Source organism: Dryobates pubescens, chromosome 2, assembly GCF_014839835.1.
Source record: "Dryobates pubescens isolate bDryPub1 chromosome 2, bDryPub1.pri, whole genome shotgun sequence".
In the NCBI taxonomy this organism is placed as follows: domain Eukaryota; kingdom Metazoa; phylum Chordata; class Aves; order Piciformes; family Picidae; genus Dryobates; species Dryobates pubescens.
The window spans coordinates 32,313,353-32,340,319 of NC_071613.1; the positions used below are offsets into that span (position 1 = coordinate 32,313,353).

The window sequence follows — 26,967 nt, forward strand, 5'->3', positions numbered from 1 at the left end:
CACAGTTCATGGTGCGCAGAGGGAGTAACAGCATCATTGAATTACACACATCTAACTTTACTTCACACCATTTTCTTTAACTGACATTTATAAACATTATTTTTATTTGTTTTGTTGTAGATCCTGCAAGCTTTTGCTCATAAATGTAAACACTAACTTAAAATTGAGTTCAGCAAGCCAGTTTTGAACTCCATGCCGAGATGATTAAAAGAAATAGCACAAAATCTTCTCCTGGGAAAGATCAAATGGTTACTAACATGAAAGCAGCATAAAACTGTAGTGTTTAGCCCAGAGCAGAGGAGGGGAATTGGGTGTTTAGCAACAATTAACACCTTCTACTTACATTCTCGGATGTTTCAAATTGATTGTTTTCTATTATGGTAGTTGTTCTGAAATCTGAAACCACTTTGATTAAAAAAAAAATCAGAAAAAAAAATGTTATCAACTAAAAAAGCTAAATTCAAGGCTTCACTTTTCAGACAACAGTTCTGTAATCTTCAGACGTGTGCAGTCAGCCATAAAACCATCAAATGTTAACTACATACATAAATACATTATTTCTGTGGGCATATTGCAAAGAAAATCAAACATCTCCCACTTTCTAAGGAACTTGTATTGAACTTTTGCTTGGCCAAGCACTCTATTAGTTTATCTGTTGCTTGACATGATTAGCAGCTTTACCCAGAATAAATGTCTTAAAGATTCTTGGTGCTATTTCTTCATTTCTCTGTTATTTCAGTCAATGTTGCTTAAAAATATCTCAGGTGGCTAGCTGGAACATTTTAAATGAAGCTATTGTAGCTATTGCTTTTTTCAGTGTGTCATGATAGATAAAGTGCCCAAAGAAACAGAAAAGCTGACAAGCTTCCTTGCCTTTCAGAGGCATTGCTCACTGGTTTTGGTGTGTGGCATCCTTCAGTCTGAAATACAGATTATTTTCTCTCCCTCTCTTCTGTCACATATTAATCCTTAACAGGGCATTCAATCCCTCAGTCCAGTCCCGCAGAAGTACTTCTTGTTTCCCCTAAACAATAAATATGTTGCTACTTTGTATTAGCTATCTAAAGTAAGATATTTCCTGGCTTTATGAACTTTGATTTACATGTTGCTACTACTACGCTCCTTTGGCATTTATAAATTCATATCCTGTGTAGGTTCATATCCTGCCTTTCTAATGCATTGCAGGCTGTTAACATACGTCTTAAACTGGAGGAGATAAATGCCGGTAAGTACATCAGTAAAATGTCAGGTTCATGTGTAAAGAAAATATAATCTGTGTATTCCAAGATAACAAGCCAGTGGAGTTTATTTTGAAATTCTTCCCTGTCCACAGAAGTGCCTCAAAATCATCACCTCTCCTTCTGTCCTCTCCCACTGTGCTGTACAAGGAAACTGAAAAGTGTGAACAGAGTGCAAATGTATCCTACCGAGTTTACTGTTCACCACTGACCTACCTCTGCACAAAATACCTGGTGATTCTGACAAATTTATGCATAAATTTATACACTGAGCAACTAAACATTATGAATGTTTTCTCTGTGTTAGGACAAGAAGACTCTGACTATCAGGAGTTTTGGGGAGATACAGTGGGTATGGAGATCAGATAGCAGTGTACTTACTGATTTAAGTGGCCTGTGGTAGTGCATCATCAAGTATTTCAGCATGTAAGAGGAGATATTGTGTATCTTCTCTATATGGTGGATAGTAAAACCAAGGTTATAAGATTAGCTCCTTTCTTCTCTTGCTGAGATCTATGATATATGTAGATCTGTTCCCAAATTTTCTTGTTTTGTTCCTAAAGAAAGGCTGTTTTGACCTATAAAGTTATTTGAAGTCACTTTTATTTCTGCAGATAAGGTTATTGCTTTCTAACTTGCTCTTGCATGCCCAAGGGGTGTAACACATATGGTAAGTAACAATAAAATACTGATCTGACTGTATAACTTTATGTAGGGCATGTGTGACTAAAACATGAGCAATAAAATTTTCTTTCCTGCTCAGACAGAATTGTATGCGCCTGTCATATTTTATTGGTTGTTAAATGGCACATACACTTACGGATCACAACCAAAAGCAAGCAAGTTACAGTATGATTGCCTATTTGTCATTTTCAATTAAAATATTGTGGCAGATTTCTCCGTACTTGGGCAAATTAAGTTATACAAAAGTAAATGCTCATGTTGCTTATGAATATGTATGCACTTAAAGTATGTATAAATTTTAACCATTCAGTATTAGTGGCAAAAAATTTTTCTGATTTAACTAAGTAGTGACACACACACACACAGAGTGATCAGAAAGCAGCATGGCAGACCAAAACATTTTTAAAGATAAGTAGTCACCTTTTCAGAATGCAGAAAAAAAGTAGCTTAGAGAACAAACAACTCCAACTCATTTTAGCTACACTGGTAAATATCATGTAGCTAATAAACATCCAGTGACACCAGAGCTATCTGAAAGATAAGGACTCAGTATTTAATTTACTGAAATAGAATAGTGAGCCACTCAGCCTTCTGATTTCTAAAACTGTTGATTCTTTCCCTGCACGTTAAACAATTCTGATAAATTATAAAAATTGAACATATTTTTCCAAAGTAATTTGAAAAATGGAATGTGTTAAATGAATGTGTTAAATATACAGTGAAAGGATGCTCCCAATTACATTTCAAAGAATCCAGTGATAAAAACTAGTGACAGTGATTTTGAATATGAATTATGAAAATTAATGCATATGAATTAATTATGTCACATGCTGCAAACCAAACTGCATTGCTGTTTTCAGAATCTTTTTTTCAAGTGTATTTACTTAATTAGCCTAAGAATTAGAAGGTTTTGCAAGAGTGATAAACAGAAGACATGATCCAGTTACACTAGTAATCCACCCTCTGCTCTTTCTTCAATGATGGCTAACATGGTACATTTTTAACAAAATAAAGCCTTATACCTTTTGCTCAGCCTGTATGTCAGTACAGCCACTGAATAAGTCACTTAGACACAGTAACATTGACCTTTATCAAAGAAATTTTTGGTCAGGAAAGTTTGATTTCTTGCTTTGCAGGTACTTTGAGTAATGTCTACATCTCAACCAAATATGCAGCTGAAAACAACCATGTTGATCTGGATACTGAAGAGTTGTTTGCCATTTTTTTAATGCCACCCAAGGTAAGAAGATTTAATTTTGTCATAATCTTGCAACAATTGCTCAGTAGAGGCTACAGGAGTGACTGTGACATGCATGCACAGTGTGGACAGATGAAATGGATTTTGGTGACTAAGTATAATTTATTTATACAGTGCTATGAATGTCTTTGCTTCTGGGTTATATAGGCTGACAGTAAAATGCTTCCTCAGGCACTTTCTCCAACAGATTGATGTGTGGTACCATAATGATTGGGAACCCACACAGACTCAGATCTCTCAATTCTTCTTTTCATGCAAGACCACCAGCAAAACTCTTGATCTCTTCTCTGCCTGTAATATGAAGTCTCCATAACTGCCATTTTTCCTCAATTTTACTGCTGCTTTAAGTGTATTAGAAAGAATGTGATAGAAGTCAGGCTCATAGTTAGATTTTTTTGGTTTAGATGTCTGTCTGAGATGATCCTGGGCAGGAACTGAGCTGCTAGATTTGTTGTCTATTTGCAAGAACCGGAGGTTTGTAGTGAGACAAAGTATATTCCATTAGAGGGGCTGATAGGGTTGAAGGGAAAAAAAAATTCATGTGTACAGCCTCCTCCTCAAGTCTAAGCTGTTGCTAGGGTGATGTTGGTTGGGCATATACATTGGCTTAACTCTCAAATTCCTTGCTACTAAGTGTTTTTCCTGTTGTGAGAAAATATGGGAGAATAGTCTTAAATGCAAGGTGATAAAAGATTTAGTGTGACAACAATATAAATAAAATGTCAAAGAACCACTTCTGTTGTTTAACAGAGGTTTTCTATACTGCTTTCCCCCAGCAAAAGGGTTTGGTGGGGTGTTTTTCTGTTTGGTTTTGGTTTGTGGATTTTTGAGGGGTTTGGTTTTGGTTGTGTTTGGTTTTGTGGTTGTTTTTTTTGGTGGGGTATTTTGGTTGGTTGGTTTGGTTTGTTGGGGTTTTGTTTTGTTTTATTTTGCTTGTTTGTTTTTTAATCTAGAGCTTTGGAGGTAAGCTATACTGCTTTATGTGTGACTTTCATTTTTTTAACTGCTGTGAAGTTCCATTTTTGTGCCAGATTTGAGGATTGAATGAAAATGTTAAAATGTCTGTTGGGGACTGATTTTATAATTCTGACACTTTTCAACACTCTCTGAAAGTCAGCTGCAACAAATGGTCACTTTGAAATGCCTCCCAACATCTTTCAAAATCTTAGGTTTTGAGTAACTACACTTTTTATATCTGAACTGTGTTTTCCCACAGAAACATGGTTCAAGTTGCCAACTTAGAAATAAATTTTGCTAAATATTTTTTTGCAGCATGCTTTCAGCTTGCAAGATGTGATGGCTGTGTGCAGTCGGGTCTCAGAGCTTATTCCAAATACCATTAATGTGTGCCATGTATTGTTCACAAAACTGTGAATACAATGCTACTTATTTAGCTGGGGGATATACAGGAGTTTATTTTGAAGAATGTATGAATATTTTAATGCATTCAAGGATCAGTCCTGCCCTGAGATATTTTTCGTTGGTTCCTGCTGACTGCACTAGCAGTTTTGTCTGGGTGTTTGCAGACAGAATTTGGCTGATGGAGGATGTGAAGTGCATCAGTGTACAAAACCTCCACGGTTTGTGCAGCTTAATCGCTGGTGCTCCCTCTGCTGGTAGTGAAAAATACAATTACAATCACAGTCATGGATTTGTAGCTTTACTGATACAATTGTCTAATAGCCACAAAACTGAGCTCTGTTCCATCTGATATGTTAGTATCAGAGATGTTAGTGTCTGACATGTACTTTCAATCGTGATTCTTTCTATAAAACACCATATCAGCTCATGTTAAAAAAAAAATATTAAACATTAAAGCAACAATTAGATCAAAGCCATGCAGGAGACATTATTCCCAAAACTCTGTATGGCAAATAACCTGTTCCCAACAGAAATTGTTCGAGGGTACCATAAGTGAAACAATAAGCAGCTTACTCAGAAGATGTATGTGCAAAGCATTTATATGTTTTCCCATCAAAGACTATTCCACAACTCCTATGAAATCTTTGTTTAACATCATGTGAGTGACAGGTCTTATTTTCATAATATGAATACAGTAAAGAGCTAAAGCATTGAATCACAGTTTGTTGACAGTTCTCTGAACTACAAATTCTTGGCTAAGGCAAATGCTATATTATTTTAGCATGTGCATCCAAAGGAAGAATCTGAGCCTGAACTTAATGTTCAGCACACAGCTGGTAACTTTACACATGTAGGAAAGCACATTGCACTACAAGTTTGGAACATTCAGATACAAGGAAGGTATGTGTCCCACTCATTATTCTCAAAACCCAAGAAGATAAATACCAATAGTGGAATGCCTTTAGGTCACAAGAAATGTGTTTCTGCTCTTACTTCATTATTTTATGGGTAAGGGAGCTTTTGAGAAAACAAAACAGCACAGCTAAAACTAAAGATTTGAGTCTACTTAAAACGTTTAAATGAAATAGTGTTCTTGGTTTCACATCAGTTCATATTGCAAAACCACTTCAACTCAGTTGATAGTCTCTGTTTAAGATGAGCATTAAGATGAGCTTTTGGAACTAAATAAATAGATCTACATGACTACATGACTTTTACTTCAAGAAATATTTATGGCTGTGATCTGTCACGGATACACTTGGAAGTGGTGACATGACAATACAGCTGGTGACTGCACAGTTGCATGCAGGTACATAAGAAGCCAGGCTTAGATAAGTGATCTAGCTACTAACAATAAAATACAATTTTCTGACAAATAAAAAGAAAGACTTTACAAGAACTTGTAATTGTCACACTGGTAGTCCAGCACAAAACCAACAGCAACAATGTTTTTGAGAGGAATGCTATGAAAGCTCTAGTATGCTTCCAGTTTCTTGACTTTTTCTCCTACAAGAAAGAACTATTTTAACCTGTTTCCAACACAATTTCCACGGGGGCAGTGATCCCCAAAGGTAACACCTCATTTTCACAGTCATGGAAGAATGGCAAACATTAAAGAAACAGTAAGTATTACCGAGATCAATCTTTGAATGTAATATTCGCTTCACATGTTTTTCCAGGATAAAGAATTTATCAACAATTCATGACCACCACTGCTGTATCAGCTATAAAGTAAAACAATAAAATCTTGAAGACTGACAGGTTTCTACACAGTATTTATGAGTGGAGTTTAGCACAATCTTGCTCAGTCTGATTTCTTGTGTAATACAAAGAAAGATATAATGCTATGAATGTGATATTTTCTCTGCTGCACTCTGGACTAAGACACTGCTTTACTGCAATTCCTGTTAGGGTAAAGTTCATACTTGTGTCAGTCTCACCAAGCAAGGAATTTTCACAGTGAATCTAAGACACCGGGGAAAAAGCTCCCCAAAGCTCTTCATGTCATGCAGATTTGCACACGATTTGAATCTTCTGGGTACCTTTTGTAAATTAATCAAATCGACTTATTTTCCTCATCACACTAATCAGAACACTTCATGGTAGGAGACTACCTTTATCTCTTATCTCTGGAGAGACCTTGTTACATATTAAGGGGGGTGTGAGGGAGGAGGGGCGTAATTTTTTCTCCTGTGAAGGAAAAGGTGATAATTCAAATAATTTTTAATATTGGAGACAAGGTTTTCAAGAGGCTGTAGGGAAATCCCACACTTCCATGAAAGCTGAATTTCTTGGATTCTTAACCCTTACTCATGTTAAATTAACATTTTATGCTGTTCTTGAACAGCAAGTTTTAATTTTACAATATACAGAAATGTGAGTTGCTAACAGAGCCCTATTCTAGGACTGGAAGGTACAGTACAGTTTTCACTCCAAGAATGATGTTTCTGAAGATGAATCCTTATGGCTGAAAATGTTCCAGTTATAATCCCATTGAGTAATGCTTCCTGAGTGAAGTCATGGTGTTACTTCTGGGAATAATTCAGCCCTGGAATTTGATCATTTTACTATTTTCAATCAGATGAACCAATTTCTTTAACACACTTTTACTGTGCCTGCTGTTTACTTGTTTCCAACCTTTTAGTGTTCCATTATTTCTGGCATTTACTAAATGCCTGTTTGTGCTTAAAAATGAATGATATCTTTATTCTCTGTCCAGAAAGGTTGTGAAATCTCCTTCTCTGAAAACTTTCAGGACCCATCTGGATGTGCTCCTGTGTGACCTGCCCTAGGTGATCCTGTTTTGCACGGGGTGGACTTGATGATCTCTGGAGTTCCCTTCCAACCCCTAACATTCTGTCATTGCTTGATCGTGGAAACATATAAGAAAAATAAGGTTAAAGACTCAAGGACATAGATTCCTCTGGAAATAAACAATCATTGCACACATTTGAAAAGGGAAGGCTGGCTCTGTTCTGCCTCCTTCAGAAAGGCTAGCTTTTACTGTCAGTCCTTCTCACAGCCTGCTGGGCAGGTAAAGCCACTACCTTGTACCTGCTCCATCATGACAGATCTTCACACATACCCCTGTGCCTCTCTGTGCTTAGATATCCTGCACAGCCTCCCATATGGTGATGGCCTCCTATGCTAAGCAGCACTCTTACTGCAGACTCCTCTGTAGAGAAAACAATGGAGGCTCATTTCTCAAAATGGAGAAAAAACCTTGAGATCCCTCTTGGCAGGCACTTGGGCAAAATTTAGTAATCGCTTTAGAAACCTAGTAGTTAAATGCAAGATGGTTCTGTTGTATGTCACAGAGTTTAGTGACCAGCTTTTTCCGTGCTGCATAGGTGCATTTGGTGAAGATTTTTAAACACCAGCAGCTTCTGCTAAGCATTAACAATGCAAAGCATAACAAATATAAAAGCAGTTCTTCAGTGTTCTTAGGCTTTCCTCCTGAGTTATATGGGTACAGTATAATCAAAGGGGGTAAGCTGCTAGTTTAATACACCAATATAATTTCCACTTAAGAACTCTGACAGAAGCTGTGATATGTTATACAGCTGCTCATTTTTCTTAAGCATTGTTTCTTCTGAGAAAGATGGATTTGCTTTACTGTACTTCTCTCAGCTAATGCTATAATTTGGGTTTCTGTTTCTTGGAAGAGCCTTCTGCAAGAAAACTGAAACTAAATATCTTTATAAAACTGTTTCTTACTATTACCACAAAGTAAAAAAATACTAGGTAGCATGGAAGGTTCTTTGATATTAGACTTGCTAGTGTAGTTCCACTAATAGTTAAAGTATAATTTAGCATTATCTCATTTTTCTTATTTGATGCTTGGTTGGCTTTTATTTATGTTCTACTAGTCTAATGGGGTTTGTATGATTCAAAGAATGCTTTACTGATAAACAGAGAAATGAATTATGTGATATTCTTAAGTGGTTATGGACAGCCAAAGGAGGTCTTTCGCATAATTTGCCTAGCAACTACATGCACTGTCCTGTAACAGAAAGAATCACAGGGGTTTTCCATTGTTTCCAATTCGCAGTGAAGTCTGTTGTTTTGAGTTTACAAACTAAATTAACAGTTCTTACCTTTTAATATAGTACATCACTGAACTCCTAGTCAGACCCCCAGTCTGACTATTTTCTCAAGTATAAATTATCCTTTTAAAAATTCTGGAAAAGGACAGAGAAATAGAAAGAAATTTTCAGCATCACAGAGTAGCCATAACTCCTTGACATTCAATGTTGCAGGTGAGAGGGAGCTCACTACAATTAAAAAAACAAACAAAACCCCGCACTAAAATCTGTTATTCAGGAATAAGATTATTATGTCTTATAACCACTCCTTGTCTGTGAATGCATTAGAAGCTGGTTAAAGAAAAATAAGTAGTCTATTGTTAAACTTGATGGAGAGTACAAACTGATGAGGAATAGTCATATATAACACTATGTAGGATATTTTAAAATATAAATTCTAATAAATGCAGTGAAGACACTATAATGTTATGGTAGGTTCTAATAACATAAATATGTAAACATTCATGTGGTTTTCTATTCACCCTGCAGCACATACAAAAATAACTTTCTAAATTAAAATAAAAATCTCACTTAGGAATTCTACTTTTTTTGAAAACTATTAAGCATACTCATGAGTCATGTCCATAGCTGGATTCTACCACAGAGCTATAATGTAAAGAACGTTCCCTCCACTCTTTAGGGATTGCTTCTCCCTTGAAGCCCGGATAAAATCATTCTGATAACACCTGAAGGATCAGTAGAGGATAGCACTTCAATTACAGGCAAGAACTTGGGCCAAAAAGGAGCTCTCTTAATTCTCACACTGCTCATTACCTTTGGCTTTCTGCCTTAACAACTGGCATATACTGTATCAGGTGTATAAATGTTCAGCATGGATCTTAACATATTCTCCACACTTAGACTCACTTAGCAATGCTCTCTGCACCTCTTGCTCTGCTGCCTTTCAGCATGTGAATTCTTTATGTTATTATGAATTACAAGCCTTTGCATTGCACCCTCTCTGCAGAGGTGTGAGTGGCCATACTAGAGGCAAGGAAACAAAATTCCGTGCCCAAAATCAGGATTTCTGAGTTGCAGTTGTATGGATTTTTATAGTGTGAATGTTTTAACAGAAGTTATGCAGCTGAAGCAAATGCCAGTGAATGCTTTCCAATGCACTCTTCATATGAGCTTATAGAAATTATCTGTGTCAATTGCCAGTGAAAAAATATTTCTATTAATACAGTGCAAAAATCTGAAGTTGAGAGGATAAACGCAACATTCTGGTTTTGCATCTGGCTTATATCAGTCAGTACTATATAGTGTGATAGTACAATAGAAGTAAAGAGCGTATGGAGGGATTCTGATACTCAATTACCACATCTGCCTCTCTACATTATCATAATTAGAGTGTTTAGATGCAATTTATCTCCCTTTCCATTGGAAAGATTCATGCTCGCTCCTATGAACTGGGCATCAGCCCAACCGCAATGGGTTGTGTCCATAGGGGAATGCCTTCACTTTGACACCTGCTATTAGCCATCATCAGCCCAGCAAGCTCTATTTTGATCATTTATATGTTTGCATTCTTTAGCCAAACAGGAAAGGAATCAGCATATGTTTCCATGATAGCAAAACAGAAGAGGAAACTAAGAGAGAGAAAAATAAAGGTATGCCCACTTTTCCATGGCTGATAGATTTTACAGTGCAGACACATGAAAATTTAGCAAAGCCAGGCTCAGCTGACATTTTAATTAAATATAAATAAAGAAGAAGGATGCTGCTGGGGTTAAGGCCATTGGCCAAGGCATGACAGATTTAGTTGGTCACTAGCAACTGCAACAGTCTGACAGTGGGAAGATCAACTTCTGTGTACTCCAGATTTACAAAATAGCTTGTGTATTTGGATTTCATGTTCCTCAGGGTAGGGATTGGCTTTTATTACATTTTTCCCATCATCCAGTGTCCCAAGGCTCTGATCTTAGTGAGGTCATCTGGTTATTATCATAATACAAACAGACCCCTTCTACATCTCTGCACTCTGGCCTAGGTCTTATCCCCAAAAGGTGCACATAAAAAGGAATTGAGGAAAAATACCTATATGAAGCATAGAAAATGTTCTTTCCAGGAAAAAATCTTAAGCAAAAAATTAGCTATTTCTGTTATGTTAGAACTAAATCTCATTTCTAATTAAGGAATAACAGGGAAAACTGGAGCTGAAGCAACTCCTTCTGCTGTTATCCAACTCCCAGGCATTCATGGCAAAATCAAAAAGCACTAAGGTGATCAGAAGATATATATAGCTGAGTTTCATCACTGTCATCTAAAACCAAAAATCAGGGCAGGGAGTACTGTAGCAGTACATATGCTGTCTTATTTGGTAGCTTCTTTTGGAGATGGTTGTTAAAACCATGCTTAGAAGGAAGGCACAAGGATACCTAATTTTCCAGTCTTCCACAAGGAAGACTAACATAGAATGGTCTGCACTCTGCTAGTCTCATCTTACTGGGGTGTGTAGGTTGGTGTGTTGCCTGCAGCACGAGCAGGCATTCTCACGTGAGCTTTTATCTAAAATCTAACCTGCACGGGCTGCAAGGACATATCCAGTTGCAGATGTTGGATACAAAAGAAGTCTAGTTTTAATCAGGAGATCTGGGGTCTGTTAGTCGCTCAGTTATATATTTCCTGTATTGCTCTAGGCAAGGCATTCAGGGCCTGATCCAGCCTCCATTTAATTCCACAGTAATCTTTTTCTCTGGCAGAACCATGAGCTGGATTGGACTCCTAGCCTATCACTTTCCCAGGCTCTCCATATTCCTCAATGGTACAATAATACCTGCTCACTTCATAACTGTCTGATATGGCTTAAACCATTTATTTACCTCTAAAGTGAATTGCTACCTAGTCACAGCATGAACATGCAATTGAATTAAATTCTTGATTCAGCAAACCCCTCAAACCTCTAATGAGTTTCAATCAAGTAGACACATACTGGAGAATTTTACGTTCTGTGTTATTAAGGGCATCGCGATATGTAGCCTTAAATATGCACAAAGGTAAATAACGTCAGTGGAACTCCTTAGGGGCCTAACATTAAGCATATGCCAAAATACCTTGCTCAAGGCTGTATTATCTGTCATTATCCATAGGCTTGTGCTTAAACTTAAGCATCTGTTTAAGGGTATTGTTCAATTCATCCCTAAAAGCATAATACCCACATGCTTTGTAGCATAGTGTACACAAATTTGAGCTTGGAGAATACTAAAAATAAGCTACATTTGATTATATGAAATGTCACAAATTATTACTCTTCTATTTCAAATATATCTAAACAAACAACAAATTTAAGACTGTGTAGCCCACGCAAATTTCCAGAAATCTTACTATATAACTCCTTGCTTTTACATAACACTGATACAGATGTGTATTTTGAAGTAATTATGTTGGTGGTCCCTTCATGATTTCTGAACATCTAACAGTTAGCTAAGCAAGCACACGTGACTGATTAAAAGAAGAAAGGGAACTATTTTTACAGGGACCATTAAACTTTAACTGCCATCTGGCAGGGAATGATTAGAGAAGATCAAAATTAAGGCAGTCAACACAAATACTGTGTGGATACCTCAGGGAATTAATGTGGATAGAAGATGGTGGACTTGTGGCTATGTTAAGAGACAAACAGAGAAGGAAGTGGTGAACACATCCTTTATGGCTGCCACCCTAATGGTCCCATTCATAGCAACAGGAGCAGAGAAAGAAGAAATCAGAAACACCTGGGAATAATCAGACGATTGCTGTTATAAAAAAGGAAGTTAAAGCATTATACAAGAGCCACACCATTCTTGTTCACCACCAAGTCAGGAAGGAAATTTTTATAGTGGAGGTGTGTGGAAGTTGGCAGGTAGTTAATATTCAAATTAGCCTACTATCTTTACAAAGGCATTTTAAATAGGGTCTGTAATAAATCTTTTAATTGAATGACCTTATGGAACATGGACCTGTGGTTGATCTAAGTGAACACTGGATGTCACTATTTATACACATTATTAGTCATTTTAGAGGCATTAAAAACATAAACCAGCCTTGAATCGAAACAATCCAGCCATAGCTTTGTCAAGTTAGCTATCTGTAATTGTTAGTGTTCCTGAAATAGCAGTTTCAATGAGCCAAAGCTTCCAAGCTGCCTAAACAAACACAGGTCAGTTTTTACAACTACTCCACTGCCTGCCCTGGCTGTGCTGCCATTAGGTGCTCCCTGACAAGAATACCATGTCTGACTTCATATTTTATGGGAAAGATATGAGGTTTGTATAGATTAGGCTGCTCACTGCAATGTCTCACAGCTGACTCTTACCAGGCAGACAGATTATCATCTTACAACTCTGCTGTTGTGACCAGTAAGGAACAATTGAAATACAGCTCACTCAAAACCTCAGCAGCCCCCACATGAGGCAGCTCCTAGTCTGACTGCACTGGGGCAGAACCTTCTTTTCACCCCTCAAGAGCTTCTGGGTTGAAAAACCCCTAGTCCATCAAATACCTGCCCTGAGGTTTTTTCATTCCATGGCACTAATATAGTTCTTCTGCCACTCTACTCCCCTACTCTGTGGCACAGGTGATTTCCAAGGAATACAGTTGTTATGAGAGAATACTTTTTAGGAGCCAAAGGAAGGGGGGTGGGGGGTGGGAATGACTCTTTTTTTTTTTCCCCCTCCAAGTCCAAACAGTATGGAAAACAAATCAGTGCTAACAGCCCAGAAGGTTAGACTACCCGCCAAAAAGACTAAGGACAAAGGACAGGTGAGATGAGGTAAAAATTAGAAACAATTGATACAGTAACATACTGTGGTGCAATAATATTTTTTGTTTCTTGAGCTCAATATAGTATTTTGAAGTTTGACTTTTCAGTAGCATAGGAGAAGCACATCAATTATGCTTCAAAGCCTATGAAATCTTGCCAACTGTACCTGATTTCAGAAACTTATGCTAAACAACAGCAAAAATGATCTGAAATGTACACCTTCCTACTCTGAAATGTTCAGTCAGTACAGATATTTGGTAATTGTAGACCTTGATTTTTCCAGTATATTTATGCATCTGCTGGTCAATATGCACCCTTGAAAATACTAGGACCTTTAAAAAATTGACTCTTCTGCACAGTCTTAAATGCAATATTCTTTCAGGGAGGTGTAAAATATATATTAAAATAGGCTTGGGTGCTTTTCTAGTAAAGGAAACAACTGAAAATATCTCTCATGATTTCCAAAAATACATGTCTATGCAGGGCATGTGAACATGGTCTTTTCTAGTGCAAGTGTACCACTGTAAAAACATTAAGGGTGTCAAGGGTGTTGCATTTTTGGGTTTCTTTTCCACAAATCCTAGATGAATGGTGAAATAACTAAAAGTCAGGAATCTTGCTTGGAAATACTTGGCTAGAAATTATTTGCCATGAACCTTACTTTATTCCAAATATTTGTTTTGGATAAATATTCTGGATAAAATATTCTTTTGCTTAGTTACAATATTGTATTTTACATCTGAGCATAGTGGTCTGTCTGGGTGAGGCACGTGGACAGGTTTTGGTCTTTCCTAAACCATTTGTAGTCATATGTAGTACAGAGTAGTTCTGCTAACAGATGTAATCTAGTCAGTGGGGCAAAACAGAAGTCAGGTGCAGCTATAATACATTAATACGTCACGAATGCTATATATCTAATATATTGTTATATTTATGGATCTTATATAGAGCATTATATATAATATAAATATTTATAAGCAGTATTAAATTTGCTGTACATATATGCCACTTGATAATTGGGTGGGGGCAGAATGCACCTTATCCACAAATCTCTTCAGAATCTGGAAAGACAAAAGCTGTGGTGCAAAAAGGCAATGCTCCATCATTCTCTCCTCAGAACATACCACCGACACAAAGCAGTCAAGGGCCACCTGAAAGAGCGGTGCAGCTCTGGTAAACTTCTGCATTTTGTTGCTTCAGCTTTGATGCAGAAACCTGTTAGGGCTGTTCAGAGCATATAACAGCCTGTGGCTCTCTCCTGTTAACAAGGTGCAGAGCATTCATTCTCCACATGCAAAATTCCAAGCACTGGGCCAAACTGAAAGCTAAATACAGTAGACATTTGTTGATTTTTTTTTTTATAATGCCCACAAGCGTCTACAGATGTGATCCCATGTAATGAAGCATGTGGCCTTAAGCTGGAATTATTTGCAAACAGCAGGATCTCCTGGCAAAAGCGATGGCACTTGCTGTGTTATGAAAGCTGTCCCTCTAAAACCATGTTTGGTTAGCACCTATGCCCTGTTGAAATTGGCATAGATAATTCTGAGTGGGAACAATGCCAGCATGACAGACGGGAGTGAAAGTAGGCATGCCAGAGAACCAGTATGTTCATCAAATCTGACTATTAGGGACAGAGTCCTTTCCAAGAATTTAGAAATGCCAGGCTGTCCAGAGTTTCTGTACTTTGGGTACAGAATATAAAAATATATGATCTCTTCTGTAACCGTGGGCAAAATTAACTCCAGTAATCTAAAAATAACTCATCTGAGACACACAAAGCATGACAGTAGTCAGCTGAATTAGAACAACTTTTTCTCTGGATTCAGACTGGCACTAGGTTTTAGAGGGCAAAACCTCTGCACCAGAGTCAAAATGATTCCACAAGTTTTCTGCTAGGTGGTTCAGACTGAAGAGCTTTCAGATAGTAATGAATATTCTTCACCTATGCAGTGTCTTTCCGGCAGCGATCCCAAAGTACTTTGCAAGTTTATGAGAATTTAAACTCATGGTTGGAATGTACACAATTTACAATGAAGCAAATGAATCTTGCGTGTATTAATGGGCTATAGTGCCATCTCCTCTCCCACCAGGGATTACAAATTAGGACTGCACTCTCTGCAGGTAGGGCAGAGAAAGACAAAATCCTTCTGCCACAAACCTGGCAGATACATGTTCACCCTGCTTCTGCTCTTTACATGGTGCATACAGGCACAACAAATCAGTTAACTCCAAAAGAGTAATTTCAACTCCAAATAGGAATTGGTAATTCCTGTATTTTTGGAGAACCAAACAGCTGCCTTTCCTATTTCTCTTTTCAGATTGTGAACAGATGAAATATATGAAAAGACTTGCTTAGGATCATTTGCATGATTCTGGGAAACAGGAAGAACAAAAATAGCTTAGGTATTATTGTTTGAAAACTCAGACTCTGGTGTTGCAATTCCTCCTGTACAAAAAGCCTGTACTTTCAGAAGAGCCCTCTAGCAAAATATCCCTCCACTTTGGGTTTCCTCAACTTCAGCAACCAGAATTTATGGATACTTTTGGAAACACCGGCTCTAATATAGCTGAAGTCTTGACTGTGTTGTTGCCTTATGTTTTATCAGAAACTGTGTATCATATGAAAAGTGTTACAAATGGGTTGCTGACCTTGTATTCTAACCACTGCAGCTAATAGTGTCAGCTTACAGATGAACTTTGTTTTCTGTTAAAAAGTTGTTTAAAACAATCAGTAGGAATAAAAAGCATTGCTGAATTTAATTGCATTTAATCCAGTGATACTCTATAAACTAGAAATCTCTCTGTGTGTTTATCTAGTTAACTGCCTTTTTCAGCCATCAGCTGTTTTTTTGCAACACAGCCTTGGGAAATGTGCGAGTTATCAGAGTAAAGCACCTTATTTAAGGGAATGTATGTTCTAAAGTAATACATGAAGAGATATTTCATCCCAGAGGTTATGAATTGTCTGTGTATTTTGATTAAACATTACTAGATTGTTTTATTATTGCTTTTCCCCAAAAGTCAATTAAAAAAAACCTGTGTAGATAATAATGATTTTTAAAAACACAAAATTTTACCCTGAATGGGGAAATCCTGACATGTAGTGTAATAGATCTGAGGCTTAAAGTAAAACTATTAATGAACCTCACATTTCCTTTCATTTTGACTTATGTTGCAGATCACAGAATCAGAGAACTTAGAGGTTGGGAAGGACCTCAAAAGATCATCTAGTCCAAACGCCTGCCAGGGCAGGATCACCTAGAGTAGGTCACACAGGAACACATCCAGGTGGGTTTTGAATGTCTCCGGAGAAAGACACTCCATATAAAGAAATATTACATTAAAATATGTAATCAGATTTTTTTTTCATTCATCATTTTTGCTGCCTTATAAAAATGAATTTTAAAAATACAAGATGATTTTCCATCTTGTGGCATGCTGGGTTTTACAAAAGGGTGGCTGTATTTTTACGTATTTATACTGTTGTACTGCATCCTGAAGCTAACCAGCAGAACTCGAATGCTGGACAACAGGGCTTGTTATTCTGAGAGAGAGGAGCCATACTGGTCTTTGAGTTTTGATCTTGCTTTCCACTTGAATCCAGTACCCGGGATGACAGGAACACTTCTTTTCTACGCTGGATTTTTGCTGTAGCAGAATGGTTTTCCTCTTGACAACATCTCATTTCATGTAGAAAGGCTACGAGAGTAGCAAACCCTACATATATAATAATTTTTCCATTTAAAGCAGATCTTAAAGACAAAAAAAAATTACATGACAAGGTTTGTCATGATTTTCTATTCAAGTTGTATCAATGGTCTCAACATTATTAGCACACTTTTGGAATCCTCTTCAGAATGAACATGGTATGATGTTTGTGGTTAATGCCATCCACTTTTAGGACTTAATGTTAAAATAAACAATGGACTGTTGAGCAGAATGTTCTACAGCCTAAATTAGCCCTACTTTGTTAATAGCCTTCAGCTCTCAATTAAAAGATGTTGAGATTAAAGGAATACTAATTTTAGCAAAAATAGCTTGGATAACTACTCTGGGGGACAAAGATTACTCAAGAAATAGATTCTCTCCCCTGCAAAAGTGAAGTTTACAATGAGAAGAAAAAAACTTTATCATCTGCCTTCTCATAAAGCATCTCTTCCAATCCACCAGGCTTAGTAATTAACTCTCCCATTACTTATGTCAAGATTTGCCAGCTACTAATAATCAGTCAGATAAATAGGTATTAAGAGTGTGTTACCAAAAGAATTTCTACTTAAAGCAGAGCTGTCTGTTTTGTTGCTTCTTCATTAATCTAAATTGGTTTAAATGTTCTGAATTAAAAATTAATTCTGCTTTATGTACCTTCTTTCCACCAGCCATTGCTCCAGTTATCTGACAGGACCTATGGAGTCCCAAACAAGAAAATTCAACCAAACTGTTGTGAATGGAAAAGGTAGGAATGGAAGATACTCTCCAGACTGAAACATAGCCCAGGCAACAAAAAAACACTGAAAACCCCTGACTTTGTAAATCAATATCAATCAATGCCTTGCAAAGTACATCATAAATCTGGAATTTCTAGAGAGCTAACTCTGAGGTAATAACACTGCTTTATGTTTTAAAACATTTCACAAACATTAGGACAAGCTCCAGAGGTCTTTGATCCAATGTCATCCTTTGGGGTGCTTCCAACAATTAACATAGTACATCTCTTCAAAACAGATTTTTAAAAAAGGCTAGTGTGAGTGTGTGACATGTTTTGAGTTAATCCTCTGGTGGGAGATAAAATTTAACCTGGAGGAACAGGTTTTAATCTAGAAGGAGAACATTTTATTTAGGCTTTGGACAATGAGATTTCTCCTGATTAGCCAAGATTTCTGTTTCAGCAAATATAGAAAATATATAAATCTTTCATAAGTTGTTAATAATAAAATTTGAATTCTGATGGGCTCTTATGCAAAGCACTGTGGACACACTCATTTAGTCACCACTGTACAGGATTTTACTTGTCCAAATTCACCTGTATCTGGAGGAAAACCAACAGCAGACATGCCGGTTCACAGGTAGTCTGCCCATTTTCCTTATTACTTCCTTTCTGGATGACAAACTGAACCAATGTGAGGTTTGACAGAAATCACTGGGAAAATGCCATTTGTACACAACGTCTGTTATGCTGATACTCATATGTTGTAACAGAGTCTAGTATGTGTGGGTACCAATTCATTTCAGGGTTGCAAAGTGAAACTGTATGTCATTGTAGGAGCAAAGCGAAATTGTATGTCATTGTAAGATTACCAATCCATTACATGGTCTACTTAGGAAATCAGCTGCTTGTAAGGGAAGATGAAACAGACTGTTGCTTGGTTTAGCAGAAGTCTGCAGAAGTCTTCAGATTTCTCAAGAAATCTGAGATGATCGTTCTCCTTTCTGGGAAAGCAGAAGGCCACACAAGTGAACCACAGCTAGTGGTCACTTGCTGTTCTTACTGCCTTGACATAAAACTGGCTAAGCAGCAGGGAGCTGTGGGAAAGAAGTGGACTAGCTCCTCAAGCACCATGCACTGCTCAAACAGCTGCACTATTGTCTTGGCCAAAGACAAAATGAAGAGGAAACCTATACTGGCAGCCTCTGCTACTGCCCACATGCAGAGCTGGTCCTGTCTGAGACAGTTGGAAAACTAGGAATCTAAAAGATTTGGAGTGGTAAAGATTCCAGGTAGAACAGACATTCAGAAATGTGGTGAGCAATAACAATTACACTGTTCTTTAGTGCACTGATGCGCTTCCCTGGGGAATTAGCAGCAGGTCAACCAGATAGGAAGCAGCGTGAGATTACCAGAAGTGTTTTTATATGAAGATCTAGTTGAAATAAACTGAACATAGCCCCCAGAGATCAGTAACTGCTCTTCTAACTCCTCCTTTATATGCAACAGCTGAGTTGCATATAAAATAGAGTATCAGTTGTTATGCCTTCAAATCAACAATAAACAAGTGTTTAATGGTGGTTTTGACATTGTTCAGATCAAAACAGCTCGTGAATATATTTTTTGCAAAACATTCCAGGGTGGAAGTCACAACAGAAGAAGACACTTTCTTCATAAATGATAGAGGGTTTCCATTTAATACTTTTTGAATCCATGTGGCTTTTCACTGTGCGTATATGGAAGCGTAATGTCCTCTTTCTTATCTGTTCAGGAGAGCTGTGGGAAGACGTTTCCTCCCTGCAGGTCCAGATCACTTGGTTCCCAAGAAGAAAGCACATATCTTCCTTCCATGAACAACTGAACTTTATTGCAAACAGCCTGTTTGCTGCTACACTTCCTAAGGGAAGCATAGTAATTAATGCATGCTGAACTTTGAATACATAGAATAAACCAGGTTGGAAGAGACCTTCAAGATCATCGTGTCCAACCCATCAACCAATCCAACACCACCTAAACAACTAACCCACGGCACCAAGCACCCCATCAAGTCTTCTCCTGAAAACCTCCAGTGATGGCGACTCCACCACCTCCCCAGGCAGCCCATTCCAATGGGCAATCACTCTTTCTGTATAGAACTTTTTCCTAACATCTAGCCTGAACCTCCCCTGGCACAGCCTGAGACTGTGTCCTCTTGTTCTGGTACTGGCCGCCTGGGAGAAGAGACCAACATCCATCTGTCTACAACCTCCCTTCAGGTAGTTGTAGAGAGTAATAAGGTCACCCCTGAGTCTCCTCTTCTCCAGGCTAAGCAACCCCAGCTCCCTCAGCCTCTCCTCGTAGGGCTTAGTTAGTGTACAGCAACAAGTGAAAAGTTCTGGTTAACCATGAAAGGATTTTGTCATTGATATGTATTTCTTACTCAGTGTTTGCCTATGGAAGAACCACTTAACAGGCACTGCAGGTCTGCCCAGTCACATCAGTTGTCAAACAATGGGTGTATGTTGTGAAAAAACCCCACACAAACCAAACAAAAAGAACCAAACAAACCCAAACACAAACCAACCAACAAAAAACATAAAACCTCGGGCAACTTACAACCTTTTGCTAGCCTTTAGTGACTCCTTTTTTAATGCCGTTCTAAAACTCTGGATGCAGACTGGAACCAAACCCAGCCTGCTGCTTGAAGCAGGGAGCAGAAAGCTGGGAAATTAAAACTGTACTGCTCTTTCTCACCTTAGGACCCACAACTGAGCACAACTCCACTGTACTCAAGGATCACAAGACACTACATTGTAGGTTATAAAAGCAACATTATTGTTCACATTAGCATGCAGCTGTTGAAAGTGCCTGCTGATCCCGTTTGTTGGTGGGTGTTCCAACTTGCTGACAGGGAGCACCTCTCAGCTGTGTGGCACCTGCAGTTTAATCAGTGACAACATCAATAGTCCATGTGAGGTTGCAGGCCAGCAGCTAACTCCCAAGAAACTGTTGTTTCCATCCCTAAACATAATGCACATATCCTCTTGCTTGTCCTTTCAGAGACAATTTGTAACCAACAATTTTATTTTTATGGTACGGATTGCATCGAATAAAAATTTTGCAACAACTTAAAGTGTTTCTCAGTGTTTTACCTAAAATGTGGATTTTTCTACATTTTTTCTAGTTGGCACTAATGTTTGTTACTAACAGTGGTCATGATTCCCCCTATCGCGTGAAAAACATCAAAGAACACATTAAGTGATTAAAGCTGGAAGCCTAGCTCAGTAATGATAATCCTGTTTTGATTAAGCCTTACTAAAAAGGACTTTTTTTAGTTTGGTTTTTTTTTTTTTTTGGTCACTTGGGTGCTCTTCCTGCAGCACACTTATTGAACACTTAAGGTGTTCTCAGACGCTTCCTTTTCTGTTAATCTGGCCCCACTGGGCCCTGAGGAGTTCTAGGTACGTTTCCGCAGCTTGTGGAAGTCCCGCAAACCGACACCAGCAACCCCAGATACTGAGGTTCCCCGACACGGAGATCTGCTCCCGGGCTGCGGAGGCCTGCCCGCGCCCGGCTGCTCCCTGCAAATGACGCAAGGCACCACGCACGCTACCCTCCCCATAACCACTCTGAGGTATATAGGCCCTCGTCCCCCTCCCCGCTTCAGCAGGCCCTCAGGGTGCCAGCCCGCGCCGCTCCCAAGCGCGCGGCCACGGCGGCGGCAATGCCACCGGGATGGGTGTAACGCAGTGCGCAGCTCCAGCTGAGAGCCTTAACAGTCACACGAACTGCCAAGTTCACAGACGAGCTCGCTTCGCCCCTCCCTCCCAGCTGCAGCCCCACGGCGACGCGACCTCGGCGCGACTGCAGCTATGCTGACGCGGGGCAGAACGCGACGCGTTCTGCGACCCTCCACTGCCAATCGAGTCGGTACAAAGTGACCTTGGCGCCGCATCCCGCCCCTTTCCGCCGCGCTGCATCCGGGCGCTCGCCGGCGGCCTTGCTGCGCCTGCGCAGAGACGTCCCAGCCCGTCGACTCCGAGGTGCAGCAGCGGAGCGGGTGAGTTGGTGGTGCCGTGTCATCCGTGCCCATCGCTGTCCTGCAGCCCCTTTACTGCCTCACTTTCCCTCTCTCTGCAGAGACACCGAACTTTGCCCCCGGGACGCCGTCCGCTAAGATGTTCGCTTGCGCCAAATTCGCCACCTCGCCCTCCCTGGTGAGTGGAGGTGCCAGGGCCCGCCAGGGGCTGTCTCCTTGCCGGCCGCGGTCCAAGCTGCGGTGGGGGCAGCGACGGTCGCAAGGCGCCTGGGGATTGGGCGGGTCCCGGACCCCCAAGGCAGGTCCCTAGGACGACCCTGTTCCGAGAGTTGCCTGAGGGCGAAGGGTTAAAAGGGGAGAGGGGGGACGGGGGACAGCAGTGGCTGGGCCCAGTTCTCCTTCCCGCCTCCTTGGCTGGGCCGAGGCCCTTGCCAAGGTGAGGGGCCTCCCGACACCAGCAATAAACGGGGAGGGCAGCGCAGCGAAAAGCTTTTAGGCATGGCGCACTCTGTGACTTGCTGTAGGTCAAACTCCAGCCTAAGGCCAGGATTTTTTGCTTTTGCGGAGACAGGGAACTGGCCTGCGGGAAAACGTCCTCTACGCTGCAGAACGTTTCGTTTTGCATGGTACAGGCACAGGGTGCTCCTGCAGGAAGGGCTTTGTGCAAGAGCCGATATGACCTTAGACTGCTAGAAGCCCAAGGACACATGCAGGCCTCTTGTGAAAGAGGATTCATTCATTTACATCTTACTATATTTAAAAGCCTGCGTTATTTATGTGGTTTAAACAACTTTGGAATTTATTTTGATGGCTTTTGTTTTTTCATTTTAAAATGTGTTATCATTGCCTGCTGGTCTGACTTTTTCTGTTGCAGTTTAGCTCCATTTTCTATCAGTGTAATGCATATATGTGGAAAATGAATGATGGAAATATTTGAAGTAACATTCGAATACAGTGCTGTGAAATTGCATGGTACTGTTTGCTTCTGCATTGTTTATTGCATATCCAGCTCTGCAAAGATTGCCATCGCTTAGTAGATAACAACCTTACAATCTTAAAGAATACTGCATGAGAACAGCTGTGATCAAATGTTTCCTTTTTTTATAGCTTTTTTCCTCCTCTTGCAGATCCGTGCTGGATCAAGTGTCTTGTACAGACCAATTTCAGCATCTGTGTTGTCTAGGCCAGAGATCAAGAATGGAGAGGTACCTTATAAACAAAATTCTGTATCTTCCTAAATTACCTGGTGAGCCTAAATGTCCTCAACCTAGAGTTCACTTCTACTAACTCAAATTCCTGTAGTGTGAAACATGCTTTGAATCAAATACCTAATAATACTTGTTGTCTTGCCCCTTCCCCTGAGAAGGCTTTCACGTTTAAAGTTGATTGCTTTCAGGTGGAACAGGTAACATTCTGAAGTCTTTAGCTTTTAGTTATAGTCTCATCACTTCGAAGAAGAACTAGACTGGGTATTATACAAGCTTTAAAACTGCATCATAACACAATTAGAGAAAATGGTATGTGTCTGAATATAATGCTTTTTCATGTTTTGTTTTCTTAGGGCAACTCAACACTTAATGGGGCCCAAAATACTGTCTCCCGACTAGCACTTAGAGAATTCCAGACTAGTGCTATTAGCAGGGACATTGACACTGCTGCCAAATTTATTGGTGCTGGTGCTGCCACAGTAGGTGTGGCTGGTTCTGGTGCTGGTATTGGAACAGTCTTCGGTAGTCTAATCATCGGTTATGCCAGGTAATCAATCTCTCTTGCAAAACTCTCAAATTGCATGCAGATATATCTTGAGACAACACCCTACAGCTAGGTTGTAGTAAGGATGATAGCACTGTAATAAATTCTGTTAATACTTACTATTAATGATAAGCACATCTGAATAGAACAATTTGAAACAAATACATTCATCAGGATGGTTGTATTGTTAGATTCTTAACTTAATACACACTACCTGGAGAAGAAACATGGAAGAGGGGAAATTTGTTAGACTTGGTCAGTGTTTCAGTCACTGAAGTCAAAACATTTCAGCAGCATTCAGTTCCAGAACTGAATCAAAAATCTAGCCTGAATAATTTTCTATTTGAGGGAAGAAGTCCTAAACACAAAACTGTGTGTGAAAACTAGTAGGAAGTAAAATGAGTTTTTATACTTTACACTTCATAGTCAGGATTACTGTTTAGAAATGCTTTATTCAGTTTTCAAACACAATGAGCCTTACATCTCAAAATACACACTTAATTTGTTGAATGAACAATCATTAATTCTAGAAATCAAAGAGGGTGAGGGCAGGGATTTTATACTAGGAATGGACTTCTTCCAGATAGGTTTACAGTATTTCTGTAGTGGGAATTGTTTGCAAGCTATTGTGGAAGAGCAGAAGTGATACAGGCATTAAAAAAGCTTTCCTGAAGGTTTTATGCTCTTCATTACTCTTTCAACAAGTTAAGACTTAATTAAGAAAGATTTCTTAGGTTCTGCTGAAGACAATGAAGTTCACTTTCCACTTGAAACATTAGTGCAAAACTAATGGCACATTTTTGAGTTTGGCATGAACATGTCAATAAGAAGTGTTTGAACATTACTTCATAATGTTATGTTGAAGGGGTTTTTATTTCCTACATACTTCTTTGAGGGATAATTCATTGCCTTTTTTGCAATGAATGGCTGTGTATTGCCTTTTTCTGTTCTAGTCGGTTTCGGTTCCTGTATTGTCTGAGAGCTACTTGAAATGTTCTATACAGCAGCTTGTGTGGAATGTAGTTCTAATGCCACAGATGTGAAATAAATTCACAAAGCATAGTGATGATAGTTCCAGCATCAGAGAACGTAGAGATGTCAAAATCATTTATTAATGTAGTCACAAAAACTGCTCATTTGGAAAAGCCATATACAATCTGCATTAACTTCAAACCAGTCTTGATTGACAACTCGTTTGTCTTCAGTGAAATCCTTGATAAAGATTACTTTGGCTTGCATTTATTGGATTTTGCTGTTCTAGAATCTGTAGTGAGGAAGTACAAGCTTCTGAATCTGTTAAATGCATTGAACTGTATGAAAAGCATCTTAATTGTAAAGAAAGTTCTTACACCTTCACTTTCTTTTAGAAATCCTTCTCTGAAGCAGCAGCTGTTCTCATATGCTATCCTGGGATTCGCCTTGTCTGAAGCTATGGGTCTCTTCTGTCTGATGGTTGCTTTCTTGATCCTATTTGCCATGTGAAAGGAGATTGGCCTGTAATACTGGCATTGGAATGTAACTGCATTTTATGGGACTCCCAAAATGTTGGTGTCATGGAAATTGATGCTGTTTCCAAAGTCATTTCATTAAAGATAACAACTTTAACTGTCAGCCTGTTGCCTGCATTTATTATGTTTCTCACTAGAATATCTGGAAGTGAGCATCTTGTCCTTCAGTCACCATGGGTTTCTCCTGATCATGACGTATTGTACAGGACCCTTCAAACAGTGACTTCCAAGTCAAACATTTTATTTATTTATGGGCATGTCGCTTGCTTGTTAATGTGGCATATCTTTGAAAGATGGAAGGACTACACAAATTAAATGAGAATGGCTGTACTACTGGCCTTGTTCCTTTGGTTGTTTCAGACCTACCCAGAGCTGTTTCTATGCACAATTTGGCTTTTTCTCAGGTCACCTGGCACAAGAAGATGCTCTGGTACTTCTTAATATGAGCTAACCACAAATCTACATACAGTGATAGGGAAGTCATCTTTGTATCCTTTTCAGTTAAGACTATGAATTTTGATACCATAGTAAACATTTTCTACTTGGTTCTCACCAGTATCCCAGCTGAACTAAAACTAACGACTAGTTTAAATTGGTCCAAGGCATTTAATTGTGGCACATTGAGACTGTACTCTTACTGTATTTTTGACATCACCTAATTAAAAGAACTTCCAGCTTCCTAATTCTGTAAAGTTAACCTTGCTTTATTTCTCATTCTTTTAAAAGCAGTAGGATTAGAGCATTTTTATTAACAAAATACCTGCAGTATCAAGCTTTGCTTCTTGCATTATCTTTTAACAATCTCAATGCATTTATGGTGGTGTTTACATTTAAAGCAACATTCTGTATGCTATTAGTGGGGGCAGGATGATAGCATCTCAAACTTTATTCACATCTGATCATTTGACAAATACAAGCTGAACTTAAGAAAAATACGAGCAAACTTGTTACAAGCTTTGTCAATTTGCTGTTACTTGGTTAATAGCAGAATTAACCTAGGAAGCTTTTTACTGCAAGCTGCCTGTTCCTAGGGAAATGGAGACATGACTAGTGGCTCAGATCTCTGCAAGGTGCAGGTAAGGTCTTCGTTTTCGTCAGAATTCAAATACCAAATTGGTGTTGGAGGCATAGTTTAGTGGTGGACTTGGCAGTGTTAGGTTACCACTTGGACTTCATCTTGTGGGTCTTCTCCAACCTAAATTATATGATTCATTGAGCCTAACTTGGACTAGCAGAAGTTTTCATATGTTGCTGGAGAAAATAGTCACTTCAAATGGTTTCCAAGTTACTGTATAAATGCATAGAACATGCATATGTGAGGTTTAGGAGTGTCAAATGTGCAGCATCTTTAAATATCCAGCTCTAGTATGGTATTGGTGCCTTACATAATTGGGTCTGGAAGTGGGGGTGTTTTGAGGATTGAGAGATGGGCAGGAGCTGAAGCGCATTGCAGCTACCTTCCATGTGGTCTATGCTCACACTTTATTTTATGAAGTTACTATTCTCCATTCTTGTAAGCTATTCTGTTGCCATACAGTGTCTGCCATGAATGAAACCTATATATTTACTACTAGAACTCTTAAGCTCATCTGTATACTGCTGCCCTAGTAGGTGATGAAATTCATTCTGCTCTTTCAGTAATGTAGAGATTTCTGCAGGCATCTGAGGTACCAATCTGTATTTTGTAATATTGGAGACCAGTGGGCTAGCTTAATTCAGTCTTCAGATTTCTGTATCACTGGGATTTGGCCAAAGAAAGATCTTCAAATGTGTCTTTATAAAGTCAAGCTCCAGCTCTGTTAATTGTTTTTATCAATTTGCTTGCATTTAGTTGGATCCAATGAGCTGCAATTGTTTGGTGTAGAAGGAAGATCTGACTGTGATATTGCTCCATA

The 26,967-nt window shown here is 39.0% G+C and overlaps 1 protein-coding gene across 1 annotated transcript; it reads left to right on the plus strand.

The window, feature by feature from the left end:
* Positions 1-21,705: 21,705 nt before the first annotated feature.
* On the plus strand, positions 21,706-25,208 carry ATP5MC3 (ATP synthase membrane subunit c locus 3). The gene is made up of 5 exons (XM_009906643.2): positions 21,706-21,833; positions 21,914-21,990; positions 22,940-23,017; positions 23,374-23,567; positions 24,932-25,208. The coding sequence occupies exons 2-5, from the start codon at positions 21,952-21,954 to the stop codon at positions 25,044-25,046; spliced, it is 426 nt and encodes a 141-aa protein (XP_009904945.1). The 5' UTR covers positions 21,706-21,833; positions 21,914-21,951; the 3' UTR covers positions 25,047-25,208.
* Positions 25,209-26,967: the final 1,759 nt, after the last annotated feature.

Coding starts and splice junctions, on each gene's coding strand:
- ATP5MC3 (XM_009906643.2), top strand. CDS start 21,952: ATGTTCGCTTGCGCCAAATTCGCCACCTCGCCCTCCCTG. Junction 21,991..22,939: donor TCGCCACCTCGCCCTCCCTG/GTGAGTGGAGGT, acceptor CTCCTCTTGCAG/ATCCGTGCTGGATCAAGTGT. Junction 23,018..23,373: donor CAGAGATCAAGAATGGAGAG/GTACCTTATAAA, acceptor TTGTTTTCTTAG/GGCAACTCAACACTTAATGG.